Raw genomic sequence first — 12,822 nt, 5'->3', positions numbered from 1 at the left:
GTTTTCAAAATTTCATTAGCCGGTATATAGGTTACACTAAACAGGTTGAATTTTAAATTCACATCAAGCTGTCCCAGATTTCAAATTCTATTTAAAGTTTGTATTTGTTTGATTTATTGAATATGATAAACTGTAATACAGGATATAAGTTTGGTGGATTTCTTTGAATATTGTGTTACTACCACGTTCCTCAGGCAGCAGCTCACCATGACTCCTTCAGCAAAAATGTTTCAACCATTGAAAGCAAAGAACAGTTTCACTGTGCATTTAAAAAATCAGGATTTAAATCAAATTTAGAACCCCAGCAGAGGAAACGCAAGCTGAATTTAAGGGAGTTTTGATGCAGTGAAAAAATGCAGGCACTACATGACCGAGTACCCAAGGAACACACTATTGAGGTCACAACATCACATCACGGGGCACAGCCTACAGCTTTGTACAATGGGAGGGAGGGGCCACAGGTCGGCCAGTAAATTCAGCTAAGCACTCAAGCGGCACTGTGCTATCATCATGTGACCTCTGGGCTGGCTGGCTGGCTGGCGCAGTGGTTAGGCCCACTGGTATAATTATGTCTGTTCGCTCACCTGATCTTCAGGTCAAGGTTGGAAAAATTGGCTTGTTTTCTTCGTACGTAAAATTGTATTTTGCAAGTGTTCAAGGTTGAATTTGGATGTTTCAGAGAGCTGTTTGGATTGTGATATTCTGCTTAATGAGATAATTATGTTGTTGTTTTGGGAAGTATGACACTTTCAGGAATGAATCCTGTTTAGTTTTAAGTTTGGAATTATCATATGCATTTCAATCTGAAAATAAGGAAACTGTGTTCTTTGGAGCATGTTAATACGCATTATTTTGTTCATTGTAATTACAGATAATTGGGAAAATCATGTGGATGTCACCAAAAGATAAGACTCTGTTAAAAATGGAATCCTTTTAGTTTTTAATATGTTAAAAAAGGTGGGCACATCTGCAGCATGTTAGCACTGAGAGGTGCGCAGCAGGACCGAGAAATTATGCAGTAATCCCTCTTCATTTCAAAACAAATCCCACCAATTTCTTCATATTTCATTCCCCATACTTTCCGGCACTGATTGGATAACATTTCTCGTAAGCAGACCAGCAGAGGCGACTATCACTTCACTTCTGTCTAAGAGCTCGACATTTCTAATTGATGGTTGCCATGGCAACAGGGTATTTTTTGTGATCTTACAGAAGCATTGTTGAGGCCTGCATGGCCTTCACAGGCAGGATGAAGACATGCAGGAAGATGAGTCCTCTTTGGGGACTTGCCGTATTGGCTGTAACTGGCAACATGTAAAGGTCGAATAAGATTCAGGTTTTCCTCCCAAGTAAAAGGCTCAAACTTTTTCGCCCATCAAATTGAATTAAACAAAAGTTGGTAAGGTGCCGGTGCCATGTTTGTAAGCTACCAGAAATGTCTATTTGAGGTAAATTGAATTAAAGCCTAAAGCTAAAGCAGGATGAGGCTAACTTGAACCAGACCTTCTCTGTCTCATTTTGTGTCTTGTTTATGGGATGTTTATCTATTTTCTGCTCAGCATAAATCAGAAGCATATACAGGAGGCTCGGTGGCTAGGCGGGTCCTGCTGGGAGGGGATGCCAAGTTGAGTGGCTTATCATGGGAGGGAGGATGCAGTCAGACAGGTGGACCTCGCAGAAAATACTTGGAGGCAGTTTTAGGAATGTTGCTTATCATGTTTTCGTTGTAAAATGCTCTCGAGATAACATGATGTGTTGTTATGTTTTGTCTTTAGATATTTTTCAAGTTTGAATCTGAAACTTCTTAAACTTGAGTAAGAATTGGGTCTTTTTTTCCCTGAGTATGATGGAAATGTGTTAATGTGGAAGCATGGGCCAAATTGATATTGTGTGCTGATTGTTATAAGCAGGGATGGTTGATAGACATTTGACTTTTTGGTGTTAATAGGATTTGTAGGTCTGCAAAGGAAGAACTGTTATTGTGCACTGATGTTGTTTTGATAGATATAACCAGGTGTTTAGTAAATGATGCAGACAGCTGCTGTCTCAGATGCAGAAGTTGCTACTGTTGGATTTCCATTTATAAAAAGTGGCAATATGTTAAATATGCAGCAAGAATGAAATGTAATTCTGCATGCTTAGGCCCAGGGGTCCGGAAAATTTAAAATCCCAATCGGACATTTGCATTTAGGCCACGCCCCCTTCAACTAGCGTATTTTAGTACTTTTCACACACAATACAAATTGTTACGTACGTGTTCCCTCGTAATTGCGCGCTTCGGTTATAGCGTGCGGTAAAGCATGGCTCCCAAAATTTAGTTGTATCATTGGGTACGTTTTAACTGAATCACCGGTAGATTGGGAGCGACGTGTGCACAACTGATTGCTATTTCCGGCTTAGGTTACGAGAAAATACGCACGGTAATCTTAATCTCTGCATATAAAACAATGCCTTGGAGAGCAGGAAATACATTTTAAATGGTAAATCATCATGTCTAGTGATGTTTTATATCAAATTTCATACTTTTATTGACCATGTTTGTTTTACCTGTTTATTCACCTGAATATTCGCTGAAGGGATACGATAACATTCATCAATTATTTTGACCCCGAAGTTAGCGTTGTTTGTTTTTGAAAATGTCCGGACAGAAACATTTAAGAATGTCCGGAAAATACCTTTTAAAATGTCTGGACAGAAAAATTTAAGAATGTTCGGTATGCAATATTTTAAACCGGACATTTGAGATTCCCAATCGGACATGTCCGGCGCATATGACTGTTTCCGGACCCCTGCTTAGGCCTTTGGCATGATAACTCACACAGCTTTCAATTCAGTTGACCTCAGTGGAGATGAATTGAATGAAAACGGTTTTTTAAAAATATTTTGGTTATTAATATATCTAGCATTTGTGTAGTACATTTTTCAAATGTAACTGGTAATACATGGGAGGGAAGATGTAGACTTTGGCACTGGAACTTATCTGTGACCTGAGCATAATTCTTGAATCAGGCCGGGTGCAACGATAACCTTTTTCTTATGTCCAAAGAGACTCTGTGACATTTAGTTCAAAAGATGCCATATTTTGTTCTTGCCTTCCCAGATAATGTCGTCATGATTATTCTGTTTCATGTTTTTAATGTCCGGAGCTACAAGCAAGGACTGAGATATATTGTTCAATGTGTAGATTTTGTGTGAAATGGAACAGCAATGCTGGAGGAAACACATCAGAAACTCATCCTCACCTGGGTTCTGGAGGGTTGTGAAACAGAATACTTGAATCGGAGAACACATGTTCTTCCAGAATCTTACTTTGTTTCCGAAAATAGGTTAATATGTGTGTGTGTTGTCTGTTTGAAAAGTGATCAAATGAGGTTTGAAACCTAAAAAACCTTCAATGTGTGAATAGTTTTGGGTTAAATACTATTTTATTCTTGTTCTTAGAATTTGAAACATTTTGTATTTGACCAGTATGAATGTTTAATTCATCTCTTATTTAATTAGATTATCATTGTACAAAAATCCTTCCCTCTGGTTGAAGTGGAAACGTGATATCATCCATTGTTTAATGTCACTGCATTCCAAAGTGGTGACATTTCTTATCACAGATGTTTTGAGAACAAACATTATTTGAGTTTTCACTTGATTTTTGTTTTTAAGTCCAAAGTCTTTCCTTGTGTTGAAATTGTAAAAACTATATCGCATTACGGTTTAAGGTATATGGTATTTTCGCTCTTATTTGAACCAATATATATACGGCATTGTGATCTGAAGCAGAAAGGAATGAAGCCAGTGACATTATGTGATGGTATGGTCAAAGGGAAATAACTCTGCATTGGAGTAGGACAACCTCTAACATGTTTGTTCCCTTCAGCTTGTTCTGTGGTTATTTGGTATGGTTTGGATAAAAGATGACTTGAATAGCAAAGTGAAAGTAAGTCATTTGTGTTTGTATATTGGCTGATATGTACAATATTAATGAGGTACATGAGTTTAAACATTTATAATTTATATTTTCAGGTTCATGAGAAATTTATTCAGCTTAACCGTGACCTGGCTAATCGTCTTAAGCACTTTGAGAGCGCTTACCATGATGCGGAACGAGAGAATGCAGTTTTCCGAGAAGAACTCAAACGAAAGGGCATAAACGTCTCCGATCTGCTCCAGAGCAAACCGAAATACACGCTGTGCAACGGAACCACCAGTAAATCAGCCCCAAGAATAGTGTCCCCAGAAAAACTTCCAGAAGGGATTGCAAAACAGGACTTTGTGCCGTTCCGGCACCCGAAATGTCTCCCTCCGAAGAAGGAGCGAGAACACGTTATTGATTGACTAGAGGAGAGGTCAGGGCGGAGACGCTGTGTACTTGCATAAAACACAGGATTCAGTGCGCCATGTACGTTGAATCTTGTGACTGTTTATGCGGCGACGATTCAGCACTGTAAGGTGTAAATGTTGTCCATATTTGAAGGCTGTGATTGTTATTGTGGAACCTTTCATCCCTTTGAACCAACTTGGACTGTGCCCCAAGCCAGGACTCTACCATTATGGTACAGAGGGATGATGGGATGTGCTGAAATTTATGCTGAGTTGTTAGGGCCAATAGCCCACCTATTGTAGCATCTGTCATTGTGGCGTGTTCGGTATTTATACAGAGTTTTGTGTCATGTTAACATGCCCCTCGGATGTTGACATTGCGCTGGATGGTGTAGGTTTAAAAAAATGGCAAACCTTGTGTAAATTTATGGATTTAGTTTTTATTTTACGGGTCGCACGTTATTACTTTTTTTTTTCATTTTAATTGTGTCTATTTATGGTGCTACAGCCTGATTGTAATGTTTTGATCAAAACTTGTGGTCTTAGCTGTGCTAGGCTCACCCTTCCTGTTGATATTAAACTAGCAAGCTGCACTCAACTCGACGACACAACGGAGCAATGGACCAGAGGAAGGTTGTCAACCAGGCTGGACTGCTGACCACGTATCGAGGTTGCCGTGGCAACTAAGTCATGGCGATGTCGCCCAAAAATGTCTCGTGTGCATGTTAAGAAAAAGTATCGTTTTCTACGTCACTGTTGGGCGTGGATCGTCTTCCCAGTTTCGTCACTTAGACTATGTATGTTTGAGCTATGATGTTCACAAAGGCAACAATAGTGCTATTTTATATCTGTTCTGTCTTCTGTGGTTACTGTGGAAAAAGTCTTGTTCTAGTTAGTGATAGGGGTTTTCTCACATCAACACAGCACAACCTAAACCTTATAGGAAGAACTACAAAACCTACAGAAGAAATGCTTATAGATGAATGAAACTTGTGTGTCAGTTAAAGTAAGCATGAGTGATGTTGCTGTTTCACTGTCAGCTGGACAGTGTTGCAGCTGTATGAAGCTGTGTCAGCTGGACAGTGTTGCAGCTGTGTCAGCTGGACAGTTGCAGCTGTATGAAGCTGTGTCAGCTTGACAGAGTTGCAGCTGTATGAAGCTGTGTCATCTGGACAGTGTTGCAGCTGTGTCAGCTGGACAGTTGCAGCTGTATGAAGCTGGACAGTGTTGCAGCTGTATGAAGCTGTGTCAGCTGGACAGTGTTGCAGCTGTATGAAGCTGTGTCAGCTGGACAGTGTTGCAGCTGTGTGAAACAGCCTTTACCAGCTGTGTTGTGCTATACAGCATCTGAATTGTTGCATGAAACCGTGTCACAGCTGTCAGGCAAAAGTGCAACCATTTCAAACATTGTTGCAGCTGTATCAAACAATTTTGAAGCTGTATCAGTGTTACAGCTGCACCTGCTAGTAAGTTTGAAGCTTTACAAAGTTGCAGTTGTCTTACATATTTGCAGCTGTGTTGACAATGTCTAGGTTTCCATGGTAAGCATGATGACGACGGCGTGTGCTGTGTTGGAGTAAGATAGTCAGTAGGTTCTTTGTCCATATCTTTCTGTCGGATGTCATGACGATGTGTTATGAATTATGTAATTAGTCCAAAGGCTGGATATTAACCGTGATCAAATTTCAAGATGGCAGCCAGTCACTATCTGAGACCAGTGACCCTCTATGACTCGACATAATATTTGTATGTCACATTTACTGTTAAATCAGGATTTTTTTCCAGGTGTTTTAGGACCTTAATCCCAATCTTACACAATATACAAGAGAAAAAGATTTTATTAATCCTGGAATAAACAGCCTAATATTTCGGGATCATATATGGGAGTAAATCTAAATCTTGAACAATTTACAGAAATCATTAAGTGTTTGCAAGGGAAAATTCTATGATCTCAGAAGAAAGAATACTGTAATGTCATGCAACTGTGAAATGCATGTATTTTATCTTATAAATCTTCAGTGACGGCAGCAGAACTTTCATCGACAATTGATTTTTAAATCTAACTCCATGAACATAACCACATACAACTCATTTTCAAATATTGTGAATAGCAGTTTTCTTAAGAAACCAAACTTTCTTAGCACGAGATCTATGACGGCTAAGTTGCTGTTAATCTGTAGTGGGGCATCGTTTTGAAGATGATTGATTGCCAAGTACACATAATTTAATGATTACTGTGACATTGATGTCTATTTCACTTGTAAATATCATAGTTTGAAATGGTGGCTATGTTTAGAAGTGTTTGGGGCTTTTTGTCTGTGTTCCTTGAATCCATGTTCCGTAATTGTTCAGGATTTGGGGTGTGTCAATCACCGCAACAACTCGGGCTGGCATTGAGAAAACATGGCTACCTGCTGAACACCCTTGAACGGATGATTTTGTTTTGGATTAATATTTATTGTAATATGACATAAATATGATACATCTTCAATTGGACTTTGTTACGAAGTAAAATAAAATGATTGTACCTCCACACTTTTCGGGGTACTTGTACAGAATCAGGTGAAAAACTGTTAGTTCAATAACAGCCCTTGTTGATATCCTGTACAGATCACTTAAATTCAACATAGCAGCTCCAGATCTTCGGACTGGTGTGAAGTTAATTGAACACATCAAGATTAAACCACAGTTTATTTCAAAATTTCAAATAATTTTACAAGCATCATCAAGTAGAACATCAGTTTAACACAAAACACCAAAAGCCAAATATTATTTGATCCTTGCTAAGGTGTACTCCAAGTTATATTCTTGCTTTCGCATGAGTACGTTACATAATTGGCTTTGGAGGCAGAGTGTGCAATTTCTTTCTCTTTGTGATAAAGTAAAACCGTTTTACCTCAAACTACAAATGGTGGCAGTATTATCTTGCATGGCTAGCTAATATGCCCAAAGACAAAAGAGGAAATTATTTTTTATTAATATCCATAAATAAGGATTTAATAGTTTTATTATGCTTGTTGAAAGTTTCAGGTTCTGCTAATTAGGTAGGCTAAGACTTCTATGTTTCATTGGATGATTGCCATTTCTCCAACAAACTTGACCAAAGAAATGCTTTGTTTGTGCTGACTGTGGTCTGTTCAAGTTAGGAGGGAAATAGTTACATAACTAAAATACAGATTGTATGGTTAGTGCAAGTTTCCAGACTTTTTCATAGTTGTGTTATGTCTGTCTGCTTTCTCACAATGCTCTGTTTTACAATGTTTCTCTGTCTGGGCATGTTCGTGTGTTCAAACAATTGACACTTAAGTTGTGATCATGTTTCAAAATATTTGAAATTTAAATTGATAATCCTTTCTACAATCTTTAAGCATTTGTAATTGTGTGGTTTTATTTTTTTTAATAGAAACAGCATTACAATATGAGTAGACAGGTTTTATATTCAGAATCAACGAAAGTGAATGAATTTCTTTAATGAGTTCCTTTCCTGCAATATGAACTCTTCCATTAACAATATAGGGCATTTCGGAACTGATCAGTTTATCTTCTTGGGGGAAGTCTTTTTCAGTATCTGAAAAAATATTTGTTGATTGCTCCATTTCTTTGGAAAATAATACAATTGCCACATGAATGAAGGAATTGTTAATATGTTTCCAAAATGGAAAACTACATTGATATCTCCAAATCCCAGACCATCCCCGACGATGATACACTGGTCAGTACCCAAACTTGAACACATTTTGTTTCAACCATATCTTATGGATAGTACAAAAAGCAGCCTACCAATACACCCTCTTTGAAAGAAGGCCACCCAATCCTTTAATGGGTTTTCATGTCTTGAAAAGGAGACACCATGGAAGAAATTGTGTATTTCTGTACTGAAAGGGAATGAAGTGAATTGAAGTGCTTCATTGGTTAAATGCTTTTGGTACTATCCCTCGGAATTACATCCCCCCAGCTGCTTCACGGGTATTCATTCATTGTTCACAGTTTCCGTTCATTGTTGGCTAAAAACCATTTCAAACCTTGTTGCCGTAAAATGCACAGATTACCAATGTGGATTTTAAGATGACGGTTTGAAAAAGGGTTATTTTTGGGTCAGTTAGCATATTTATTTTATTCTATAAAATAACTGTTTCCAATGTTTTGACTTGGGTGAAATAACCGACTGGAAATCTTCAATCACCTCATTGTTCAATCCCAATGTATAGCACACAGTTAATGCATTCAACCCTCATACGTCATTGTCGACAGCAGTGGCCAGAATTTCATGTCCATCCTCTGAGCTGTATAATTGTCTCGTGTGATTGTTCCTATGATGGTTTCAGCTGTACTTCCCTTCATCGCACAATAATTGTTCTAGGTTGTGTGCTTCTATTGTCGGAGATCTATCATTGTTGTCAACATCATACCAGCTTTCCAAACACCAGTCCAAGTAATTTTGTGATGAAATGAAAATTTCTGACCAACTGTGACAATTTTAGTTTAAAAAACCATAAATGTTCTTGTAATTTGAGAAGGTATGATGTGACTAGAATGAAACTAATGAATATTCATGTCAGTTTTGTATGAAAATGTATAGCATGCCCATTAGCTGAGGTCAGGTCAGGTCAACGTGACTAATTCACGAATTATAAACATAATTATCTTTAACTGCCCCAAGTGTAAATATTTTATTTTGAGAAAATATATCTTATGGGGTGACTAGGGGAATTTTGGGACCCACCAAGATAGACAACAGGAGATGTTTTAGACATATTATGGCGAAATGTTGACAATTGTAACATAACATGCTATGCAGGCTGTAAATAAGAAAAGCATGCACTTTGCTTCTAAAGTAATCTGTGTACAGTGCATATGTGTACCATTGCTGAATACTGTACAAGTGACAGTCACTTGTCATCAGTTGCTTGTAAAACTGTACACACAAACTACTTGTAAACAGTGTACATGTGAACAGTCACTAGAGAACGCGGGATGAACCCTGTGACCCTTGTACAGTACTGTACAGACATAGTCAAGCCATGTTGTATTAGTGTGCCATATGTTTCTTCAACTGCAGTCTGTGACCACCTTACTGTGGCCATGAACTGCTGTCTGTGACCACCTTACTGTGGCCATGAACTGCTGTCTGTGACCACCTAACTGTGGCCATGAACTGCTGTCTGTGACCACCTAACTGTGGCCATGAACTGCTGTCTGTGACCACCTAACTGTGGCCATGAACTGCTGTCTGTGACCACCTTACTGTGGCCATGAACTGCTGTCTGTGACCACCTTACTGTGGCCATGAACGACTGTCTGTGGCCATGAACTGCTGTCTGTGACCACCTTACTGTGGCCATGAACTGCTGTCTGTGACCACCTTACTGTGGCCATGAACTGCTGTCTGTGACCACCTTACTGTGGCCATGAACTGCTGTCTGTGACCACCTTACAGTGGCCATGAACTGCTGTCTGTGACCACCTTACTGTGGCCATGAACTGCTGTCTGTGACCACCTTACTGTGGCCATGAACTGCTGTCTGTGACCACCTTACTGTGGCCATGAACTGCGGTCTGTGACCACCTTACTGTGGCCATGAACTGCGGTCTGTGACCACCTTACTGTGGCCATGAACTGCTGTCTGTGACCACCTTACTGTGGCCATGAACTGCGGTCTGTGACCACCTTACTGTGGCCATGAACTGCTGTCTGTGACCACCTTACTGTGGCCATGAACTGCTGTCTGTGACCACCTTACTGTGGCCATGAACTGCTGTCTGTGACCACCTTGCTGTGGCCATGAACTGCAGTGAATTGAACACCTCAAACGGTCCTGAGCATCTTATGTATCTTTCTCTGTACATTTGAAGGCTGTTGTTATCATGTTCACCGATGTATACTGTGAGGTATAATAGTGTAGTGTACAGGGTTAGTCAAACAGGCGTCTGTTCATCCTGAACTCACAGCTAGGTTTGTGATGAACATGTGAGCTGTACCTTATGGACAGTTGTCTTTTTCTGTGGCGTGTTCACATTGTGTGAACAGACAAGGACATAACATGGAAACCTGTTCACTGTTCATAGGCAGACACAAACAGCACTAGAATGAACATTCTTGTTGGGCATTTCAATGTAAGCACTTTGTTATTGTCAAGTGACTGTCTTCAATCTTTTAACAAACTTGAACACAATGAACTGAATGTGACTCTTTTAATATCATTTATGGTGATCAGATGGATGGAAGGAATGGCCGATTGCCATGCAATGTTATTTCTTATCCTCTGCAGCCTAATGCCTGGAAGTGTTCAGGAAGTGTTCATAGATTGATGAACAGCTGACTGTCATTCTGTCTGTGTCTAATTTGATTTTGTTGAACTATTTCTTAAATGTGAATATTGTTAAGAACTTTACTGATCATCGCTTCATTTCCTCCAAGCTCTTGCAGGGAGAATGAGAGAAGACTACAATTGACGTTGACATCAGTCTCTATTTATTTATTCAAAATATTAAGTGAAATGTTTTGTGCCACATTAATATTTGTGAACTTTGTTTGATATTGTTAATCTTGTGACGAGTATCATTGTATTGTTTCTTTGTAATGAGCCGGAAGAGGAATTACAGCAATGTACGTATTGGTATGCTTTAAAAGCAAGAAACATGCTCTGCAGAGCAATTTGGGAGATAAAATATTTTAATCTAAGGAGGAACATTTTGGCTCTGAGAGTCCAAAACTATGTAGTTATGCAACATTTTACATTGAGATAATTTTGTTTCTTAGAGCTAGAGACGAACGAGGAATGTCTCAAATATCAAATCTTGCACAAAACATCAGTGTCAGTGTTGTAGCAAGTTACTTCATCATGCAATGTCAAGGTTATCAATCAAAGCCCCAAACATCAAACTTTTTTTTCTCGAAGATTTTAATCAAGGTATTTTGTGTCGCTGGTATAGTTTGAAGCTGTCTTTACAACTGTTGAGAGCACAGTCATATGCCAATAAGGTATATTGCATAGGTCCTAGACCAGACCAACCACCCACTGCTGTAGCTCTTGCTGAAACTAATTAAAAATATTCAAATTGTAAGTTTTGGACATAAGTATCATTAATGAAAGTGGGAAATGAAATTAGAAATTGTTGGTGAAAGTTTTTAGGATAGGTTATTAATTGCCAAGTCTACAGCACTGGGGTATTTATGTACATAAGAGTCCCTGAACAACATGGCAGTTTGCTGGTACACAGGCTTGTGTATATATGACATCACTCGAGTGGTCCTACTGATGGAGAGCCATATAATGGCCAACCGGTGTCAAACAATGGCTTAAGGATACGTGCAAAACTAGGATTTTGCTCATCTGGGGGGTCATCTCAAAAACATCATCAGCTGTATTTGAACCCGATGGTGAAGGTTGAGTCATGTGTTCAATGGTCAAGTTGGTAGTTTTTGAGATCATCCCCTGTTTTATAAAAGTCATAGATTAGAATGCTGAAAAACTACATTATGTTTACAACCTGTGATTTGTCTTCTGGAGATCGGTACAACATAAACCCTGCAATTCCTTCCCTGCTGAGCTAAGCGTGAGTTTTGTTCCTGGCTGCTTGTTGCTTTCAAACACCAGTTTAGTTACACGGAATAATGTTTTGTCAGTCTATTATTTGAGAATTTCTTCTTGGCAATAACTTATTTCCAAAGAGTGACATAATTTATTTGAAAGCAGTTTGAATAAAATTTCAAGCGGCGATATTCAGAGTGCCATACTAGGGTCGATTTATGCAGACATGTAAAATCTCGTCGCCTTTAAGGTGCTCTTCAGCTAGCCTTACAAAAGAGCTTTTAAAAAAAGTCAAAGGTTAGCTTTCAAGTATATTACCGGAGACCACCCCTTACATGCATGTTTGCTCAAGAATGCAATTTTAAAAAGCTTGCTGTTGTTTCTTACCATTTACCCCAAAAATGTACATTTAGGAGATGAAAAATAAAATTTCTGTGATAAGTGTCCCACTTCAGCCAACTACACCATTTACTAGGCGTGTTTTGTTTTAATCCAACCTTTGTTCTGATCCTGAAATGCAGAGTCACTACGATATTTGGTGATGCAGATTACAGAGAGATGGTTTACGACAATGTTGGGGAGATTTAGCTGTGTATTGCCAACCTTCCATATGTAGGCCTGTCTTGTGAGATATGCTTGTCAGAAGCACTGTTATTTCAAGTAGGGTTACTCTCAAAACTGTTTCAGATTCTACTTACTTGTTCCTTTGTGTCTGTACTTGCTTAAAGATTAAATAAGTGCTATATGATAAAATGTGATTTCTGTTGTTCTTTGTTGAGGTCGTCTTCCGAATGGGCTGCATTGAGGATGTTTGTCTTATCTGAACAATGTGGTATTTTACTGCAGCTTCAATTTACAATAATTATCCATTTGGGTAACTTACAGCACTTGCAATAAGGATGTCATATCTTATTTGGCCTACAAAATACAAATTCATGAACTGTGATAATTAATTTCTCCTTCATAATATTTTGAG

The 12,822-nt window shown here is 38.8% G+C and overlaps 1 protein-coding gene across 1 annotated transcript in view; it reads left to right on the top strand.

Annotated features, from left to right (window-relative positions):
• Positions 1 to 12,599, top strand: part of LOC124148651 (ski oncogene-like) — a 46,107-nt gene extending 33,508 nt beyond the window's left edge. The window contains exon 7 of the mRNA XM_046519878.2: positions 4,018 to 12,599. Within this exon, the coding sequence (XP_046375834.1) occupies positions 4,018 to 4,329 (312 nt within the window). The 3' untranslated portion in view covers positions 4,330 to 12,599. The remainder of the gene's footprint in view (positions 1 to 4,017) is intronic.
• The last annotated feature ends 223 nt before the right edge of the window (positions 12,600 to 12,822 follow it).

The sequence above is a fragment of the Haliotis rufescens genome, unplaced genomic scaffold, assembly GCF_023055435.1.
Source record: "Haliotis rufescens isolate VD_foot unplaced genomic scaffold, xgHalRufe1.0.p SCAF_13, whole genome shotgun sequence".
In the NCBI taxonomy this organism is placed as follows: domain Eukaryota; kingdom Metazoa; phylum Mollusca; class Gastropoda; order Lepetellida; family Haliotidae; genus Haliotis; species Haliotis rufescens.
The sequence above is the reverse complement of the archived record's forward strand: the minus strand, read 5'-3'. Positions and strand labels throughout refer to the sequence as shown.